The following is a 22,494-nucleotide window of genomic DNA, read 5'->3' as shown; positions in this document are numbered from 1 at the left end:
ATTTGCGCATATTTTATCTTGGAAAATTGTGTTTTTGAGCTGTGTAATAATCCTCTGTCATTTCACCACACCCACTCACAAACCTGCAGTTTACTAAACACATATTGTGTTGAACATTATTTGCTGGATATGGCCCTTGATATGCGCGTGGCGGCCGATTATATAGTGTACCAGATTTTAGAAATTTCTGTCACTTGGTGGGGGGGCCCAACATCTAAAAAAATTCAGCTGGGGGGCTCAACCTACAAAAGTTTGAAGACCTCTGGTCTAGAGAAAAGGCTAATGGCTGCGAGAGCAGAACAACAAAGTTTGAGACACCGACGCAACTCAGACTCGGAAAATGAAAACAGATGTACATCAGTGTCACAATGCCAATGAGACAGTTTTTATTAAAGGATACCGGGTACTGGTTAAGCAGAGACGAAGATGGAAAACAGACATACCTTATGCCCCTCCTCCTTTACAGGTTGTGTCGTGCAAAAGACATATAATGACAGCACATCAACCTTGACAATCAATCACTCGGGACACATCACATTTTAAACACCTACCGCCACACTTGTGAAGTCCTGAAACCATGTGTGTGGCGACCCCAGAAGCAGGTGCTGCTCAAGCACCGGAGCCTACATCGCCGTTGCCTGATTGGGATGGAACTCAATCACCTCGGATCACCCGCACCGGCCTATAAATCCGGGCACCGGGCTGATTAATCGAGGAAATATGATTTTAGTGAGTTCTGCCACTATTTATTCAACAAAGGGGGAGATGTAGCATATTGCTGTTATGCTCACTAGGACCCTCGTGGTTCTGGGCAGGCTCTGAAGAGGAAATACGTAATAAGCGGGGAGTTGGGGTGTGGGTAATGGGAAGTATGATGTAATGCGCAGTACGTGAGTGTATGCAGAAGAAATGCTTGACCACAGCTCCCGTGTGGCATAATTCATTTGCATGCTACTGTGCTGGGGAGAATGCTGCATCTATGATGGGCTGATTTACTTCTTTTAATTTAAAATGTGTTGTATAATGGTACATTTCTTTAACAGCAGCCACTCACTTCCAACAAAAGAGAAAGGACTTTGCCAACCAAGTAAGCAGTGTATCAATACTGATTTTATATTCAATCATTTTTATTTATACAGGGTTGTTTCCTTAGTAGCAAAACATTAAGCATTGCAAAATGGTTGAAAGGCCTGCGTGAAGTCAGGAAAAAAGGAAAGAGTAGCGTTTTCATATTTTAGAGCGCCCCCGGAACGGGAAGTCTTCAGGATAACGTCCTGTTCCACACTCGCGATCATCGGGTGGGGGGCGCTCCAGGCCTGGGTCTCTCCCCCGGCACCCTGTGTGCCCGTTCAATCGTGAAGAAGTTGCCCAGCCCCTTAGGTTTGAGATGATTAAGGATGATGTCCTCAACAAACAAATCTGGGGCTGGCCTTCTCGGGAACACCAATAATACGAACATTGTTCCGTCTAGCCCTCCCTTCATACTCATCCAGTTTCTGAATGGTTAGGTCGCTGGCAGCCCTGAAGTCCCGAACCTCCTGCTGAAGCAAAGCCAAGTAGTCCGTTAAGCTGGCGGTCTTGATGTCTAGAGACTTGACTTTCTCACTTGCCTTCGTAAGGTCCGCACGTATGAGATTGACCTCGATGGTGACCGTGTTCAGTTTATTGTCCAGCGATTCCATCTTTTGTCCCAGGGATGACTTGATGCCATCGATAGCCGCCATTACGTCTAGCAGCGCCGGCTCAGCCGGTGGAGTCTCCCCCTAACGACTGAATCTTCCTCAGCTCTGGCAGAGACCTCCTGGGCATCGTGTAGCGGTCCAGCTTGTTGGTCTGGATATGCTAAGACCCCTTGGCAGACCTCGAGTGCTGCTTGTCAACGTCGGGTTTAGTCGCCATCAGAGATGCCTCTTCAGGGGCCCACAGGCCTCTCCTATTCCCCAAAATGTAGCAGCGTCACGCAGGCAACCAAGAAACAGTGGGTGACCAGTCAACGTGCCCAATGAGCTGGAGCTCCAGAACGAGTCACCGGACGAGACCGGCATCAAAGACCGCGGTCACTTGGGAGCGGCCGGACCTCCGAAATGGAGAACAGGTGAAGCCTGCTGCATGAGTGCCGCAGATCCAGCAGGACACTGCCAGACCCCAGCCACACAATCTCCCAGGGGAAAAAAACAAAAGTGCCGGTCCGAAGTCACAGATTGCGCCAGGCCAGGCCCCCAGATTCCAGCCACCGACCTACCACCAACGTCGGGAGGGCAGCCGATCCGGCCCCGCAGACCGGTAAACCAAGTTCACGTGCCCCCGTGATGTGCCTCCCGATGGAGGAGACGGCACCGCAGATGGGGTCAAGCAGGATGGCGCAGCAGGGGCTCTCCTCCACCCAGTAGGTCATTGGGCCAGCACCAACGCGCCCCTGTCGCTGCACGAAAGAAATCCGGCCACCACTCAGGCACCAGGCCGGGCCCGTGACCAGGTCGTAGGGGGTCTCAGCCGGCAGCAAACCAATGTGCGGGCCACCATGCAGACTGCCCCCCCCACCCAAGGGCCAAAACATTCCACTGCTCCTTCGCACTTCTCCCCACTGCTGCCGGGGTCCTCCAGCTAGGAGGTGAGGGGGAAAGTTTGTCACAGGTACTGTGGTCCCTCCACCAGGGAAGTGCGGGCGGGCCCCTCCAACAGTGCGACCTTACCGGGAGCGATCAATGCCCCAGACTGCCTACCGCTCCCCAGCTCCGATCGCGCTCTCACAACGTGCGCCGTCCCTACGCCCTTAAGCCGCTCCACGACGCAGCGGCGGGGTCCCACAACAGCACTCCCAGCAGTGGCCGCAGGCAGTATGTCAAAGGTACCGGGGCCCGACGGGCGACTTCCGGTGTCGGCCCTGGTGTTGTTGCGTTCATGGCTGGCTCCTGCAGCAATCGAGCTTCAGGCTTCAGGCTCCAGACGGACGGCATGCCTCTAACGTCGGGAGGTGTATCTCCGGCCCCCGATGTCACAGCGGGCCGGAGTCGCGTTACCGTTGACCGCTTCACCTAGGCAGACTAGCGGCAGGGTCAGGCGACAGTAGAAATGACAGGATATTGGGGCAGGGGGGCCAGGTCCGGCGGAGCCGAGCACTCACGCGGCCATCTTGGACCAGTGCGTGACTCCTCCCCCAATAGAGGAAGTTCTTGGTAATACTGTCATTTGTGAGGGCAGTGACAAGTGAAACATTTGGAGACTAGTTTCTTGTAGTACAGAAAAAAATCCAGAAGAAATGATCATGTAAATTTTTTTTTAGACGAGAAAACTGTCAGGATTTACCCTCACGGACTATGTAATTTATCTGTACTGCATTGTGCCATCATTACATCAAAATGTGTTATTTCTAAACATCTCTTTGGGTTACATGTCTAATATAGGGAACAAACTAGTTATGCTAACAAGTTACGTTTATTTCAATGGGGGAAAGATGTGTTATATTCTTATGTTAGTGCAGCTTTAATGACAGAATGTCCATAATAATTCCATGTGGCATGTAGAGCTCGAGGGGAATCAGTTGATGCTGTCGCACTGTGGGATTCAGCTGTATGTGACTTGCCTTGTCGCAATAAATTATATTTAATCAACATATTTCGTGGATGAATTCCTTCACTATGTGCTAGTGCAGCTATCCCATTTGCACCAGGCACTGCTCCTACCCTTGATCTGCTCCTCTGCTCACCAAAGTGTACTCCTTGGTCTATTCAGGTATAGGCTTTCTCTCACAGAAAAGGAACATATGCTGCAGCAATATAGGGGTCCAAGTGTTTGGAAGTGAAGCAGTGAATAACGCTCCCCATTTGCTCTCGCTTCTGTACGTTTTTGGAAATTGCTAACATCTTTTCAATATATAAAAACAAGTTTGACCCGCTCGCAACATGGGGACGTGGGTTAATAACTTTACTGCAGTGTTATTGAAATATGCGTTGAATTAATTCAGAAGTACAACTATGTTTATGCTCTTTAATAGGCTTTAAATTGACTTTGTATCTTTGAATATTTTTTTATTTTTACTCTTTGTTGTACTAAATATATTCCTACCAGTGTTGGTAATGATCGATTAATTATTCATTACAGATTCTAATAATAGTATTAACTTTATTTCGACCGCATTACTTTTAATGTGTTTCAGGGAACAAAGAAAACAATTCCAGGCGCTCGTAGAGATGAAGTTTAACGAATGGCTGATTAAAACTGGTAACAGGCAGCAACTGGATAGTCTTGTACCACCAGCTACAGGTTCCAAGCAGGTAACAGGATAGACTGCAATTCATTTTTCTGTCATCTTATTCTAACTGTATATAGTATCAAATGTTCGAACAGGGACATTATTTAGGGCCAACTGTAAACAGTCTGTTGAAATATTGACAGCCCTTTAATGATTATTTTTGGATGCTTCTAGTGAGTGTCATTTTTTTTAAAGTGTACACCAGTCGTAAAAAATAAAATAGAGGTTACTGAAATCAGAAATAGAGGTAATTTACAGAGACGCCTTGTCAAGCATGTTGCTTTAAAAAAAAAAAAATGTATATCTCTTTTTCCAGTTTCACTGCAAGAAACTAAAACTAGGATTACACCCTCCACATCACAGCCTGCTCTTTTTTTCGACAGTTTTATTTAGTAAGAACTCGATACCATGGTATCTGTACTGCGTTACTTTACAAAGGTCGCATTTGTATACGGGGAGATTACGTGATTTTCCCAAAATCAAAGAATATTGAGCTGAGGCGAACCCGGTGCTCTAGATCCAAAGTCGGCAGCTCTGCCTGCAATGTCACACCCTCTCCTCTCTTCTTAGTGGTACCCCCTTCAACATTAATTTCCTGTGCTGTGGGACCCCCTATCAAATCCTTTGCGCTAATCGTGAGGTATTGCATTGATTTTCACCTTTCGATTAGCCACTCGGGGAAGCAAAAGCATCTTTCCTCACAATGGCATTTACCTTTTTAAATCAGACCCTTGTCATTTCAGTGTCAGAAGGGTAAAATATTGTGTGACCTTATCCAGGAGCGGCACCTCCATTAGAGTAGAGGTGCATCTCCCCACTAGCAATAATGCCCCCAGAAAAGCCACAGAGATGAAAAATAAAATCGTAATAAAGTTAATTTATTACCATTTTATTTTTCACCAATTCGTCCTGAACCGAGTGTCTGGACCGGGTTAATAATGCAGCAGGGAAGATTGGTGGGGTGTACTGAAGTTTAAAGTGCGCATGTCTCTTTAGCCGCTGTCTTGTGACTGCCAGCCAGACATGCACATTTTAAACCTCTCTAACCCAGCTGTCTTAGACTGCTGAGTTGGAGTAATATATATATATATATATATATATCAACTAACGTTCTCCTCCAAAAGAGCAGAGCAGAGGACACAGAGGGGTATGAATGTTTGCTTTATTCAGAAAACTAGACTGCATGACCGGTTTCGGCTGTGCGCCTTTTTCAAATGCCCCAGTTCGATGCTGAGTCACCTGACAAGTCTTTTAAATAAGCTCCTTCTTCCCCAATGGTGAGGAACTCCGCAGATGAGGCCCTTGAGTTCTGATGTGAATGGGGTGAGCCTGACACATTGTCTTCTTCCAGAGAGGAAGGACGCTATCCATTTTAGTGCTAGTCCTTGTATTCCCGCTCTGTGTAGCCTGGTGACGAGTGTGTGGCTGTTATGTTACCTGTATTTTTATTGCACGTTATCTCCTGTGAGGGGTATCCTGTCGCTGTAGCAGATGTGTGAGGCTAGCCTCAGAAAGGCATACTTAAAGAGCTAGGTCATCCGCTTCTTGTGGAATTCAAGTTATGAGGAGGAGGCTCGAATAGGTTGCAGGAGCTTGTTCCATGCTTTAGGATCAATTTATGAAAAAGCAAGACCTCCTGTTCTGCTTTTGTGTATGCGTGGGATGAGTGCTAGTGCGAGTCCGGCAGAGTTGAGTTGTTTGTGCTTTGAAGTGCTAAGTGTATGTGGATGAAGAGACTGAAATGGGTACAAGCTGGCATATGATCTTGTTTTTGTTTCATGGCTTTGTTTGCAGGGGGCCAGGGTATCCATGCAGGTGGTGATTAATTTGTTAACATTGTTGAAGTTGCATGCTAGCTGGCTCATGGGCTCCAATTGGATTATGGAGGGCGGAAACCTGATCCACCTTAGCTAAGTTGACCAATGTTTGCGCGCTGGGCGAGTCACGAGACCCGGTTACCAAGGGCAGACGCAATTACCAAGCGGGTGCTAGATGCTGAGGGCGGTGTGCTAATTGCATCACCACCCCCCTCCCGAGGTCTATGGTGTGATAGTTTCACACTTGTCCAGTGCATTTTAATTTTTGTGTGGTCTCCTAACCTGCGAGAACCTACTATTTTGTTGCACTTCTTTTTGACAGTATTTTTATTTTCACTTTCACGTGCCTTGGTAGGGTGGGCCTTAGCGCGTCCATACCGCCGGGGTTTATTACACTATTGGTCCTGACGAATGCTAGGTAAATTAACACAGACATTGGCAGAAACATGTTGACCAGCATATAAATCTAGAGGAAACAAGCCACTCAATTTATCTGGCTGAGTTTTCCTACACATATTTTTAATATGTCTTATTGATCAGACAATAAAGGAATTTTTTGATACAATTAAGGCATTTTTAATCTCACCACTCACACTTTCTCTAGTCACTTACACAACCACTTAGCCATTCACAACTTCACATCAACCCGCTCTGCAGTAAATCTGGCGTTGAAGCACACTGGGGTGGCACTCGGCACTCGGCCACTCCCAGTGGGGCCCGATGATGAAGCATGTCACCGACCAGGTCGGCGAGTGAGGGCCTTCTATAAACACCAAGAGGGTGTTTCTACTTTCTTCTCTTTGTGCTCTGAAACCTGTCCTTCCCGACGAGCTCTGAACACTCTTTTGTTGTTGTTATTGATGATCAGTGGGGAATAAGAGTGTTCTGTGGCTAGTTGGATGAACGATAACTGCTTCAAGCTCAACACCCACAAAACTGAACTGATGATCTTCAGAAATAAGAGCTCACCTTGTGACTCCACCTGGTGCTCCCCCAAATTCGAACTGACTACACTAGTAACCTACGCCTCATCTTGGACACCAACCACACCATAAAGTACCAGGTCAACGCCATCACCTCCGCATACTTCCACATGTTACGTAAAATCTTTAAGTGGCTCCCACTGGAAACCAGATATAGCATCATCACTTAGGTCCGAATCACAAGCAGATTGGGCTACAGCAATGCATTACACGTATCCCAACCCATTTTCTTCACAGACTTCAAACCATCCAAAACACTGCTACCAGACTCGTCCTCAACCTCCTGCACCGCACCCACTCCACTCCCAGAGAGCTCCACTGGTTCCCCATCCAAAACCTATTCCAGTTGAAACCTCTCACACAGGCATTCAAGTCACTACACAACACGGGACCTGCATACATCAATCGCCAGCTTCCTTTCCACCAACCCACTAGACAACTTTGCACAGCATCACACTCATAAACCGCATCCACACAGGAAGTTGATCATTCGCCTGCCAAGTTGCCAACTCCTGGAATTACCAACCCCAACACATCAGGGCCTCCTCCACCTCCTCACTTCTTGATTTCCAGTTATATTTCTTATTCTTACGGGACCATTGAGTATCTGTACTTGGGCGCAACCTCACCACACACCTACTCTGACATACTCAGCACCTGGATACCCTCACAGGTGACAAGCAATGCTCTACAAATCCACATTACATTACATCGCAACGGTTTGTATTGGTCATTTTCACTTATTTTCTTTTTAAAATGTAGAAACAGGTCATTATGTTCAGTGACATGACAAAAATCTTTCACAAATCTTTTTAAGGAAGGGTGAGAAGAAATAGGGCCACGGTAGCTTCATAGTCTGCATCGTAAAAGGATAGCAAACTATGGATTTTTGTATAAAAGTGCTCAAGTATCCTGCTCGTGGTTAGGACAGTTCAGTGATTAAGTATCCCTTAGAGAAGAATTAGGATTACAGGTAAAAAATGATTCCTTCTTCGGCACCATATTCAAGGGGCTTGCTTTTGTTCACTGCTTCGAAGAGCCTTTGATGATAATGTCTGCAACCCTGAGTTAAGCCCTACACTTAACTCTAAATGTCAGTTTTAGATCTCCTGCCTGTTTGTTACAACTTATTTTTATCCTAAAATATGTCCCAATAGACATTGTCTAAAGATGCAATCCGTTGGGTAATATGTCCTCTTCACTAAATAGAAACCCACACTCTCCAAATATTCTGCCTCATTGTATATGTTCATAAGTCATATGTCTAAGTTCTTGTCCACCCTTTCGTGTTCCATTGTCGTCCAACTAGGTTTCCTATACAAATACTATTACCTACATAGATACACTGGCTCTTCCTCCATGTTCAGGATCAGTAATTGTGCAATCACCTTTGATACAGATTGTTTCCCTTTAAAGAGGCATTTGACATTTTTTCCCTTTACCGTTTTCTGGATAGTATACTTTTTTAAATCAAACCTTCCACCAGGTCAGTTAGGCAATTTGATAAAGATGAGGGTGGGCTCTTGTCGGTGCTAAAGTTTGCTTATGGGCTTCTGAACAAGTATTAGTGAGTGAGTTTTGGAATTAAATATATCTCAAACAGGTACAAAGGAGGCACAGGAATGAAATTGAGGAAGAGAAAAGGCAAATTCAGGGTATACTGCTGTGGGCTAATTGAATGCAATAATATTGCCACATTGGAAGGCTACTTGATTTGCAGTAGATATACAGTGGAAAAAACTTTAAAAAAGAAAGTGCTGCAGAGAATGTTTAAAAATGTTAGGTTGACAGGTGTGAACTGTAGGAGGGCAGGGGGAGGAATGGAGAAGATGTTAGACTCTTTACCTCCACTCTTTCCCCAATAACAACAGCCTTCAGTGGCACCCTGCACCCACCCAGGGAGCTTAAATCACTGGCGCTAACTCCTGTACTGTCAGCACCGTAACAGCTCACGGATCAAAATGGTCTAACCATTCATGGACCTTGAGTCGGCTTGGGTGGACATGATTGGTGCCATCTTGAAGAGACAGGGCTGATGGGAGCTGATCCTTTGAGCAGGGACAACATTACGGAGTGAGCTGGCGGAGACTCCCAGGAGCTTCCTGGGGTGCGGAAAATAGAAGATGATTGTCAGCGAGAGTGGAGAGGCACATGAGGCGGAAGCAGCAGTTCCTTCTTGGGGTCGCCATCTTAGAAGGAGGAGGAGAGGCAGAACCACAGTGAAGCCTCACTGGGGAAGACTGTGGAACGAGGTCCATGTGACTCACCCACACCAGCATATATAACTGTGGATGGACACAGCACTTTGACTGATTGGGGCGAATATCCACCTGCAGCGTGAGAGCCACAGAATTTTGATCTTCGAGAGGGGGCCCAGTGAAGTTGAGAAGGTGCAGGTGAAAGTCTAGTGAGTGCACCCCCAGCTAAGAACAGTGCTCCTCAAACAAGCATCAGTGTATCATGCTCTTGAGGAAGGGGCAATGCATCCGCCCCAGGGACAGAAACAGGGCAGTCAACTGCACACTATTTGCTAATTAGAGTCATCATAGCAGCTGTCGTGCCATGTCCACAACTGCAAGGAAGTAGACTGCACCTGGATCAGTTGATAGTGCCCTAGCAAATTGGAGCAAGGGCCAGCAGTCGAAGTATTAGGGTAACGTAAAGTAGCCCACTGCAGTGTTTACTACCACAACAGGAACGACACACATGATATGTGCTGTAATAATTCAGCCTGCACATGATTAGTTTTTGCCCGAAAAGGGTAACTAGCAAATTCTACTAACTAGTTTAGGGGGCTAGATGCCAGGAAAGAAAGACAGGCCATCAAACAGCAAGATACAAATGCTGTCACTCATATACTTGTTGGTCTCAGTGAGGACCGATAGTAACCCAAGATATGACTGTCAGCAGTGCAGGAGATCCCCATGCCTGACCCTTCCTTGGATGTGAGTCAGATGGAGATAGCATGAGAGCCAACAGGGATCAAAGAGATCTCTCTGTAAAATACATACTGTCCTCCAACAGCGACAAATAGGACACATCTTTGACCTCTATTAGGTTTTTGCCTAAAAGTACAACATAAAAGCACCTTTTTAGGGATATAAAGAAAAAAGGTAGACACTGTAGGGAGCGATTTCCAAACGAGCCAGTGAATTCTGGAAAAAGTAGGAGAATTAGGCACAAATGTTGGTGATTTGGAAAAGATTATTGATTTATTTTTTTGTATTTCTAGAGTGCACTGTCACATGGCAGGCATTCTGGCGCTAGCAGTTCAGAGTCACATCACAAGAGCCACCTAACTCTTCGGAAACAACCAGGTTTTTAGTCTCCTTCTAAAAGGGAGAAGGTCATTCACATGTCTGAGTTCAGGAGGCAGAGTGTTCCAAAGCTTGACACCTGAAACCCCAAAATATCTGCCGCCTGATCTAACTTTCCTAAATCTCGGCACCTTTCCCAACTTCGCCCCAGAGGAGCGGAGGGTTCTCGTAGGGACATACCATGTGAATTTCTTTCTAAAGGAAACAGGCCCCAGCCCATTCAAGGCTTTAAACACCAAGCAAAGAGACTTAAACTGGACTCTGTCTCAGTGGGAGCCAATGCAATTCAGCCAGGGCCAAAGAAAAGAGGACCTTCTATGCCAGCCAAGCACTAATTTGGCTGACGTAGGCTGAATCCTCTGCAGCCTATCAAGAAGGAAGTTAGGGGACTCAAGTAACAAGGCATTACAGTAATCTAGTCTTCTAAGAATAGTACTGCGAACTGTTAATGCATGCGCCGAGGGTGGCAGCAGAGGGAGAATCTTCTGCAAAGATCTAATAATAGCCAGACAGCAACCTACTGTTTTCGTCACATGCGCTTCCATAGTAAGTTTACTATCAAATGTCACGCCCAGATTCCGAACGGTCTTTACCGATCTTTAAAGATGGTAGATGAATGCCGCAAGGGGCAAAATCCCATGGCCAACATGATCTTGACATGGGAGAATTTCTCCTTTCATGTTGTTTCATGACCTGTGTTCTTTAAAGAATCCTTTTTCTCCCTCCCAACGTGAAAGCCAGTAACACACTGGGACCATTATTACACATATCGTCTAGTACCCAGGTCCCAATGATTCCGGGTTTACCCTTTCTTGTAATTAACTCCTTAGAAGCAGGGTCAATACTTATTTGCATATGGCTGGGTCCAAATTGGGGTGGCGAGCAAAAAAAACATGGATTTAGGTCCAGATCTCTGTACTGGCCGTGAGTGTTTGACATTGTTCACCATTCCGTATATGAGGTCTTTTTGTGCCTGGATAGGTGGAGCTTGGAGGACTCTGGTCTCCAGGGGAAACCTGGCTTCCTGTCAGTCTAATGTATTTGCAGGCCATTTGTCTGGACTTGAAGGCTGCTTTGGCGTCCATCAAGGGGAGGCAGGTGCAGGTTTTTATGGACAACTCCATGCGGTACAGCAACAAGCACAGTTGACAAGTGCCCTGGGTCCTTTCCTCTGCAGTTGGCTGGAGCATCAGAGCCTTTTCCTGATTGTGAACTACTTAACGGGGTCCTTAAATGCAATAAAAGATTAGCTCTGCCAGCAGTGTATGGTGAATCATGACTAGCGTCTACATCCCAAGGTGGCGTAGGGTATTTTCCGATAGTGTGGAGAACCCTGACCCACCCTAAGGTGGCATGCGCATATCTGTGCATGTGAAAAAATTACTTTTTCTGATGGATACACCTGCCTGTGGATTCCTCACCTTTTGAATTACCCTAATGCGCCGAATTACCCTAATTTCTCCTCCGCTTTCTCACGTCGACAAGGACGTCACAATAGAACTCCGCTCGTGACTCCACATGATGTCCTTGAAGCCATAAGAAGACATCGTTGGAGTGCTGATGTCCGTTCCTTTTTTTCTGCGCCGTTGACGCGTAACGTGTTTTTCCCCAGACTCCCCATTTCTGGGAGTTTCTTTGTTGCTGTTGTTGCGACTTTGTTGTTGTTCGAAGATGAAGATGACTACTCTGAGGAAGTCGGGTTTCAAGCCTTGCAGAGAATGTGGGGGCCAGATGTTCATCACTGACCCCGATGAAGATTGCTTGTGATGTCTCTCATCTGACCACGACGTCTGGACATGCACTTCATGCAAGCACATGAATCCAAAGGCACTGAAGGAGATTGAGTCCAAATTATTCATAGTCAAGGCAAAGGAGCAGAAGATAGGTCACAGGAGCTCAAAGACCCGCTCTAAGTCGCCGACTCCACACACTTCGAGGCAAGAAGCAGCGCCATGGTTCTTGGCGTCGCTATTCGAAGGATGCAACTCTGAAGTTGGTGTCCCAGACGACATCTTAGGAATGAGATCGCTCCAACTCCGTCACTGCGGGTGAGTCCAGCCTTGTCTCTGGCTCGAGAGCAGTGACTCCTCCGTCTCTGAGAGATGCCACCATTCCACATCGGGCTCCAGTGTGTAAGGCCCCGCATTCGGAGCCAGATGTAGTGCCTCCCTGAAGGGCTCCAGAGCCAATGATACCAGATTTCGCCGTATCCCGCTTTAGGACAAGAACCCTGACCCACACAGAGGTGGTATGCTTCATCATTGGGTCCTTTCCTCACACCAGGACTTTAGGTTCTGTTCTTGTCCCAAAAAAGGAATTTTTTTCGCATACACCCACAAACTTGGATCCCCTCCTCACACCACGACTTCCCCCTTCGGTCCTGGTGCGAGGAGGGGACCCAATAATGAAGCTTGCCACTTTTGGATGGGGTGAGGGTTCTTGTCTTAAAAAATGCATTTGTTTCATATACACAGACATGCTCTTTATGACTAGGCATACTTTTTTGTGATTTATATTGATGGGGAGTAGTATGCTTCTGATTGGGTTATTAACTCCCAATATACCCCTTTAGTGTTTTATTCATGTGATTTAAGTGCCTGTTAAATGGTCTCCCTAATAAACTGATTGACTCTTTTTACCTAACCATTTAATTGCTGATGATATAATCACTATTCAACATGCTCTATGGAATTAATGGGTCCAGTAAAGCCAATTCCAACTATGGTTTTTCTGGCGGCTCTACATATTTCATGGGACATTGACAAGTTTTACAGTTTTGTCTTCACACCTGTACATGGTCCCCCGGTTAACATAAGTTCCCACATCTTTATCCATTGATGTCCACCAGTAGGTTATTTGTAACTTTTTGCATACCTACATGCCCCTCATGGGATAGATGGATAGATAGATCAGTTTCCTCTTGGTATACGGTTAGACCCCCCAATCTATCAGAACACAACATCGTTCTCAGTGGTGTGCTGCTCTTTTAATTTTTGAAAATGGTTGCAAACATGCACTAAGGTTTTTCTAGGGACATCCCATAACTATTAAATGCTTTACCATAAGCACCTCATCACCATCAGAAGCTCCCATCCATTATTATTTTAGCATTAGCTTCTATAGACTCATTGTATTCAGACAACCATGTAGCTGTTAAGTGGAAAATTATTCTGCATTCCTCCGCTAACTCACATTTCTCTCTTCATCAAACTGATCGTTTGACAGATAATCTGGCAATACATTTTGCTGTCCATAAATATACACAGTCTTGAACTGACCCACTCGTAATTTTTATGTAAGTCTTGGGGGGATTCTACCTGAATCCCCACTTTCTCAATTGATTACCTGCGGCTTGTGATCAGGTTGCAGCATAAATTATCTGCCCCACTAGAGACTCTTGAACTTGTCAACAACCCATACACAAGAAAATAAATCACGTTCGATAACTTAGTATCTTGTTTATGTTCCCCTATACCTCTGTACTTCTAAGGACAATATACTGTAATTAAGTTATGACAAAGCATCAGTGTAATTATTTGAAATAATTGTGTTTGTGTCTGTTTTCTTACAGAGTTATGTAAATGCACGATGACAAACCAGAATTTCAGTTTCATCTTTTAATATATGACAACTTAAAGCATTCCATGCTAATGCTAATTGTAACTTTCTGCACTGCGACGGCTGGGACAGGAGAAGATACTGACATTAGGACAATACTGGACCTTGGAATTTCTATGATATGGGATTTTAGACATTTGGAAGTAGGGGCATTTTGAAGAATTAAAATTGTAATAGTGTTTATTTTAATGCACATTTTAATATTTACCTAGTTTACATAGTTGTCTGTTTTCAGGACTTTTGACATAGCTTGCCATACTGTGTAATACTTGAAAATGTTAATTAGTTTATCAATATTAACCAACAGCTTTGCTTTGTAATTTGTTTGGTATGGCATAGCACCTGCATCAATCATAATAAACTTATTTGATAATTTTTTTTTGGTCATTTGTAATAGCTTCAATTCAAAATTACATATTAATTGGTACAGTATATTTTTTACATAAGTGAGCTTAAATCTGTTGTATTTGAAATCTGCTCCTTTTTTTGTGAAAAATATTTGGATTGGTATTTTCTGTATTTACGTACATCACAGCAGTAACAATGGCATTGGTAGGCACGAGAAATTTCAATCTCACTTTGCATCTTGGCATGAGGGTAAGTAACATCGTGGTCTATAATCTCTTGCGCAGCCTCAGAGTCGATGATGGGTCTAAGGGACAAGTGGTGGGGTAGTGTCAGCACCCACGCGAGGCAGCCTTTGGTGTACGCTGGGATATGAGGCGTGCTCTCTCTACTAGCACTATATTATAGGGGTGGTGATATGCCAGCAGTAATATAAACTTAAAGAAACTTGGTATAGAACTGGGGTACACTGTGTCGTACATTGCTACAGTTTGGGGGTAATCACCTGGTTGATGCATTGTGGCATGGCTGCTGGTTTTGCATGTGCAGGGAGGACATGGGGGAGTGTGTTGGAGGTCACCTCCATGGAAAGATAGGTATGATCCGCTCGTGGCAGCCAGTTGCGACACGCCGGGCGACCCGGCCGTCCGCGGGTCGCCCCGGGCAGCATGTGCTGAAATGAGGCATTAGGCTCCGGGCATTTGGTACAAGTGAAGAAGCTTCCGGGGAAGTATTTCTGTAACTTTTCAGGACTAAGATACGCTCAGTGTAATATATGCAGTTGTATGTTTTTAAAGCTATAGTTCCGGGACACTTTTTTAGGGGATTCCAATGCACAAGTCCATTCCCTATCATGTAGCGGCCTACGGAAGTCCTTTTCCCACTTCTCCCGTAGGGGTGCAAGAGTGGGTTGCTGAAGGGTCTGTATGGCTTTGTATATCCATGTAACTAAGTGTCGCCCGGGGCCCATCTGTAGTACTGCATGATTTATCGGGTGTGTAGGGGGTTCTGTATCTATTGTTTGCCACAGTTTGCGGCAGTCTTCCATGAGCTGCCTGTATAGAAGGAACTGTCCCCTAGGGAAGTCGAAATTTTCCATGAGCGTCTCAAAGGTTTGAAGTTGTTCATCGAGGAATAGGGAGCCTATGTCCGTCAATGAACATTCAGACCATGCTTGCAGCATTCGCTCCGTGTAATGTGCTCGACCCTTGGGAAACCCCACCAGCAGCAGATGGAGGGTGAGAGGGGGGGGGGAGTACGGGGGTGCCCCGCGGTCCATTCTATAGATGCGTGTCAGACAGGCATGTGCTGTCATCACCTGTAGTGGCTTGGTCTGAGGTGGCGTCGCCCCTAGTAATAGCATGTGGTGGATGATTGGATTTGAAATCTGCTCCTTTTTATATTCAGCTGATACTTAAGGGAGAGCATTCTAGGTATATTGTTTCTTTTCATTTCAAGGTCTCTCACTTGCACGCTCAAACAAGATGTCACCTCCCAGTTCCTAGCAGACATACTGTTATGTTGTACTGATTGATAGCATGCAACACTCATCCCGAAGGATATCCTTGCACGATCAAAAAGGTCACAGTGAAGAGTAGCAGGAAAGATCAGTCAGGGGATCCCAACTATCTTAAAGCACTAGCACACACATTTTAACACTTGAAAAATCAGGTTTTAAGAAGCTCTAAATTGCATTAGACTCGTAGAAAGCTACAGATTCAGTGGGAGGTCATTAGAATAAATGGCAGCCAGATACTTATATGAGGGGCTTCCAATGTGGCCCAATAGATTCTCCTAGTAAGAAATGTTGCTTGTTTTGCTGATCTAAATAGCCTAGTGGGGTTGTAGAGGTAACCTCTACCACACTACTAGTGTGGAGCTATAGCATGGAGGGCTTGATGGTTGTGGAAAAGGAGCTTAAAATGTGCTCGCTTACAAACCAGCACCTTTACCTGAGAGTTTAAATCCTGGGAAGAAGGTGATCTGCTAGTAGTTTGCACATTAGATGAGCTGCAGTGTTCTGCATAGTTTGTGAACGTGAGAAGAAATAGCCTGCCATGCCAACATATCAAGCATTTCGATAGTTCAGGTGACTAATGATCAGTGCATTGACAATCTTTTTTCGGCAATGAGCAGACAACCAGTTGAAGATCCTGTGAAGAAGATTTAAGATGGAAGACGCGTTTGCATAAAGTAGGTGTCTGATCTTTCATTGAAAGATTATCCACAATGACTCCTAGATTTCTGGGTGATTGCTTGGGAGTTGGAGCAGGGCCAAGTGATTGGGGTCACCAATTTTCAACCCAGATTTTGCCTTCCCAAACAGAATCACCTTAGTCTTGTCAGCGTTCAATTTGAGACAATAATCTTGCATTCAAGAGGTGACCGATTACACAGAGTCCACCGATTCGCTTCTTGTGACCGTGACATTTTCCACAGTTGATACAATTGAGTATCATCTGCGTAAGAGACTATGTCAAAGCCCTTTCCTCTCACTATGGATGCCAACGTACCATGCAGATAAAAATCATCAGACTCGGGGAGAAGGGTGGGAGCTATTCTCCTCGTGGAGAAGCGTGGCTCAATGGTTAGAGTGGCAGAACCTGATGCAGAGGTCTGGCCCGGGACCAGGGTTCAATTCCCGCCTCGGCAGCTCTTGGACTCAATCTCCCCGGACCTGATAATTCTCGCCTCGGTGCCTTGTCTAATCATGGGTCCCACTCTGTGACTCTGGGCAATAGCTTGCTTAATCTCCACAACGGCCCCAGCAGCGCTTGGATGCCTGGCTTCACCTTGGGGTGTGCCCAGGAGTGGACATCTCACAGGAAAGCCAGGAAGGGTTCCACAGCCGTATGAATACAGCGCTACGAGATCTCTGGGTAGAAGGCGCTATGTAAATACAAACACATTTACATTTATGCTGAACACCACGTGTAACTGATACAGAATCAAACTTGAATGGAGGAAGGTGGATGGATTGTGTTCTACCTGACAGAAGTGATCAGAGCCACCTTGAAGCTTTTGAATACAAAAGCCACCTCATGTAGTTGTTTTATTAGAATGACATGGGACAAAGTGTCAAAGGCTGCAGAAAGGTAGAGAACGATGGGGCTGCTGACTTTCTCTCAACTAAAGTTAAACTTATTTTATTGATTATAGTTAGAATTGTGGTTTCAGTGCTATGATATGTCCTAAACACTGCTCGTGAGACATCAAGAAGATTGTTCTCCTCTAAATATTGGTTCAACTGAATGTTACTCAATTTCTCGAGAACTCTTACATTCAGTGGATCTGCCATAGTCTCTTCAGTAATAGGAGGACCAGGGCATATCTCCAATCATCTGGAAACTGCACTGAACTGAAGGAGTTATTAAACAAGTCTCCAAGATGAGGACTCAGTAGTGCAGCATTGGGTGAGAAAACATAGTGAGGGCAAGGATCTCTAAGCGATCCAGATTTAACCTTCGCCATGGCTTACTGGACTGTTAAAGTTGTGAGTGATTTAAAAGCTGCACACTTGGCTCTGGCTTATCCATTTTTGTTGGAAAGGGGTCAAGACTGGGTTGAGGGCAAAAACTGAGTAAATGTTGTCAGTTGTTTCTCTAAAGTAGTGTGTAATATTGCAGTGGAAGGAGGAGGATGTGGGACTGTCCAAACACTGTAGGATGGGTCATTTTCTTTCACCAATTAAAAGATTTCCCATAAATAATTTTTCCTTTTTTTAAATTCTTGAAGAAAAATATTTCCGACTGACCTGATGTTGTCATGAAACCAAACCACAGCCTCCTCAATCCCCATAGAAGTAAAAAACCTGCAACATGCACGTTTAAAAGTAGGAACCTATACTCAATTTAGGAAACCCACCCCTGTCCCGTGCATCCAGCACTCCGTGTGTAAGTGTTTGTGTAAATGATCTTTACAGTCAACTGTACGAGCATACATTATACTGTGTTAACACTTATCTCCTTTTGTGACTCTTGGCGGTGTAAGCTTGGGTGAATCTGTTTTGTAAAATGTAACTTGAGGCCTTATGCATTGTCATGCTAGAACTTATGAATATTAGTTTCTTCCTCATTTCTGCAGACAAGCGGAAACACGCGTTGGTTTGCTTTTCGAAGAAACGCGTGTGCTCCGCTTCAGTCAAAAGCGGAAAGACGCGTTTGTTTACATTTCTCTCAGCGCGCAAGGAGAGAAGCACAGCGTCGGAAGGCACGCATGCGTCCCGGCGTTTGGGTGTGGTTCAACTATAAAAACCACACCCGAGCTTCTGGAAGACGCTTAGCCTTCCAGCCTTGCTTGGGGAAACATCGCGCATCTCCGGAAGACCTTCAGGATTCCTTCAAGGCTCGCAGATTGCAGTACATCTTTTGAAAGACCGCTTCTGGACAATGCAACAACTAAATCTTGAAAGCTAAGTGCAAACTCTTTTCATAGGCGCCCATCGCTAGCAACCTTTTTGGAAAAGAACAATTTTTGGGAACATTCTCTCTGAATTCAAGAGGAGAATTAATGCAAGAAAGACATTTGATCAATGTGTTCAATGTGGACATAGAATGTGAATTCTGTTTAGGCTATATGTATATTTCTTGTTGCTGTGTATGTATATTTTAGTTCTTTAAGCAGGAAATCAAAGTCATCTGAAAACGTGGAAGTGGTGACAGTTGTTACAGTTAGCAGAAAAGTAAGTGCAACTAGAAAAGAAGTTGGTTTAAAATCTTTCTTCTAGAATTGGTATAATTGTGCATTTGTATCTTTGTAGTGAAACTGCTTCCCGCAGCATTTAACTTCAAGAATTGAATCTCTTCATCATCTCATCTCTGCTAACCTGTTCCGACACACCACACCACTTCCAGGACGCGAAGCCTCTCTTAGTAGATCGCAGGTAGGATACTTAAATCTGAAAATAGGTTAACAGAATTACAGATAGATTAAAAGTAAGAGAGCGTCAACCCCTTTGTAGTCAAGATACTAAGGTGAGCTTGTTGTTTTGCAGGTCGACTACAAGAACTCACATTAGCGTCAGATCCGGCCACTCTCCCTTTTAGCTATCCAGCATCTTGGCGTGTAAATCTACTAATCACCAGAGGTAGGATAGGTTTCAGGGAGTTTGGCTCATAGCGTCTCTGCAAAACCCGTCAAGCACCTTACAGGTAGGATTGCACAGCCTTACAGGTAAGAGTGACTTGGTTCACCTGACAGAAGGCTAAGCCCACGGAAAACAGTTTTGCCCAGACGCTATGGACCAAACAGGTGAGGTGTCTCTTCAGGACATTGCAGCTATGTTAGCTCAGATTAGACACGAGAATGCAGAACTACGTAGGGACGTTTCTGAACTACAGAGTAATTTACAAACTTCAAAAACATCTTGGACTTCTCCTATTAGGCCAGCTACCTTTCAACCTCCACTGCAAACTTTGTATAGTGGTAACGCGTCTAGTTCCCCTTCTGCATCTACCCAAATTCAGGTGGTTACCCCTGTTTCTGTACCCTTGGCACCGCCAGAGAGATTCTATGGCGACTGCAACAAGTTTGCTATATTTTTAAATCAATGCCATCTGCATTTTGTAGCTAAACCCACTGCATTTCCTGATGATTCAGCAAAGGTAGCTTTTATTCTTTCTTATTTGGGTGGTGAGGCAGCTCTTTGGTCTGTACCTTATGTAGAAAGGAATGACGCAATTCTATATGATCTAAGGCGATTTAAAAATACCATGAAAAAACTATTCGCCAAGCATGTCTTTGTGCAGTCGGCAGATTACGAACTACTAAGTTTGAAGCAAGGGTCCTCAGATCTTTTACATTATATCTCCTCCTTTAACAGGTTAGTAATAGAAGCTGAATGGCCAGAAGACAAACGAGTGTCTTTGTTCTATAGGGGGTTGAAGGATGATTTGAAAGACATGGTTACACAGATTCTTGATCCTCCCACTGACTGTGAAGAATTTATAGATCTGGTAGTTAAGCTAAATCATCGCCTAATAGAAAGAAAGGGAGAAAAAGGAAAGACAGATTTCAAATTCTTTTTATCTAAAGACAAAACAAATCCTAAACATGAATCCACGCCAAGACAGGATCCAACTGAACCAATGCAAATAGGGACGGTTAGAGGTCCTCTGTCTAAAGACGAAAGAGAGAAGAGGAGAAAATTGAATCAGTGTATGTATTGTGGGAAATCTGGGCACTTTGTCAAGGAGTGCCCAACTCGACCCACAAAACCTAAAACAAAATCAGTTGACGTCAACGCGATATCGCAGGCGGAAAACGTGTGAGCTCGGTAGACCAAGAGGTCAGTTTATCGGGTAAGCAGCTTAGTTTGGCCTCTAATGCTCCAACTATCTCACATAGTCATCTCTGTATGAGAGTTCTACTTCATTCCCAACGTGACAACACTCGCTCCTGGTCAGTGGATGCTTTGATAGATTCAGGAGCCACAGGCAATTTTATCGACACCCAATTGTTTGAGAAGTTAGGTTTACAAAGAACTGAGAAAAAATCCCCAGAAATAGTCAGGGCCATGGATGGAAAGGAACTGACTTCAGGTCCAATACAACATCACACCGAGATCTTAACTATGATGTGTGCAACTAAACACAGTGAAGATATTACCTTTGATATTATTGATGCCCCTCAGTTTGGTCTAATCTTGGGTATCCCTTGGTTAGTCCTCCACAACCCTTACATAGATTGGGTTAGCAGAACCATTCTCTTCAAATCTGATTACTGTCATGCAAAATGTTTTCGCCAATATCCAGGTACCGATCTCATTGTTCAGGGCTATAATTTTCCTAAACAAATTCAGAGTGTACTAACTATTACAGGGGTTCCTGAAGACTATCATGATCTACTGGATGTATTTGACAAAACTAAAGCCAATACCTTACCACCGCACAGGGATTATGATTGTCAGATTGATCTAGTTCCAGGAGCTACATTACCATGCAGTAGAATCTATGCCCTTACGGAGAAAGAAAACGAACATCTTAGGGCATATTTAGATGAATACCTTGCTAACGGTTTTATCAGACACTCTAAGTCCCCAGTCTCCTCTCCTTTATTTTTTATACCAAAGAAGGGAGGGGAATTGCGCACATGCATCGACTATCGCGCAATAAACAACATGACTGTCAAGAATAGATATCCATTGCCCTTGATTCCGACTTTACTTGACCAAATTAAAGATGCAGCAATTTATACAAAACTAGATTTACGAGGAGCATATCATCTAGTAAGAGTCCGAGAGGGTGATGAGTGGAAAACAGCTTTCCGCACTAAGTTTGGACTTTATGAGTATCAAGTCATGCCCTTCGGACTCTGCAACGCCCCAGCAGCATTTCAGTTCTTCATAAATGAGGTTTTAAGGGAATTTCTTGATGTATGTTGTATCGTCTATATCGACGATATCCTCATTTACTCCAAAAACACTTCTGAGCATGTGAAGCAAGTACGAGCCATTTTGAAACAGCTTTTGCAGAATTCTCTATTTGTTAAACTAGAGAAAAGTTTGTTTCATGTTACCACCGTGGATTTCTTGGGATATATCCTCAGTCCTTCTGGCATAGAAATGGATCAAAAGAAAGTGCAAGCCATAATTGATTGGCCCATCCCAAACAGCGTTAAACAAATCCAGAGCTTTTTGGGATTCGCAAATTTCTATAGGCGATTCATTAAGGATTTCTCACAAATAATCACCCCAATTACTAAATTACTGAGAAAAAACGTGAAATTTGAATGGGACGCTGAAGCTGAAAAAGCTTTTCAGAAATTGAAAACTCAATTTACTACCGCTCCGATTCTAAAACACCCAGATCCTTCCCAACCATTTATTGTAGAGGCTGATGCATCTCAATTTGCTATTGGAGGCATACTTTCCCAAAGAAGTACTACCACTGGTCAAATGCATCCGGTTGCCTTTTTCTCTAGAAAACTCAATCCCACTGAACAAAATTATGCCATAGCAGATAGAGAATTGCTAGCCATTAAAGCTGTCTTCAAAGAATGGCGACACTACTTGCTAGGGGCCAGACATCCTGTGACCATTTACACAGATCATAGAAATCTTCAGTCACTAAAATCTGTAAAGGCTTTATCAGCTCGACAGTTAAGGTGGACTTTGTTTTTTAATGATTTTGACTTTATCATCACCTATCGTCCCGGAAAAGAAA

At 44.5% G+C, this 22,494-nt stretch overlaps 1 protein-coding gene across 2 annotated transcripts in view; it reads left to right on the top strand.

The window, feature by feature from the left end:
* Positions 1 to 14,361, top strand: part of TBCCD1 (TBCC domain containing 1) — a 256,809-nt gene extending 242,448 nt beyond the window's left edge. Inside the window, exons 7-8 of one of the 2 annotated variants that reach the window (XM_086955448.1) lie at positions 4,157 to 4,274; positions 13,941 to 14,361. In XM_086955448.1, the coding sequence (XP_086811574.1) occupies positions 4,157 to 4,274; positions 13,941 to 13,961 (139 nt within the window). In that variant the 3' untranslated portion in view covers positions 13,962 to 14,361. Of the gene's footprint in view, positions 1 to 4,156; positions 4,287 to 13,940 lie in introns of those variants that run through there. The other variant, XM_086955449.1, reaches the window with a different exon arrangement.
* Positions 14,362 to 22,494: the final 8,133 nt, after the last annotated feature.

Source organism: Lissotriton vulgaris, chromosome 2_1 (assembly GCF_964263255.1).
Source record: "Lissotriton vulgaris chromosome 2_1, aLisVul1.2, whole genome shotgun sequence".
Lineage (NCBI taxonomy): Eukaryota > Metazoa > Chordata > Amphibia > Caudata > Salamandridae > Lissotriton > Lissotriton vulgaris.
This window is presented reverse-complemented; position numbering and strand designations above follow the sequence as displayed.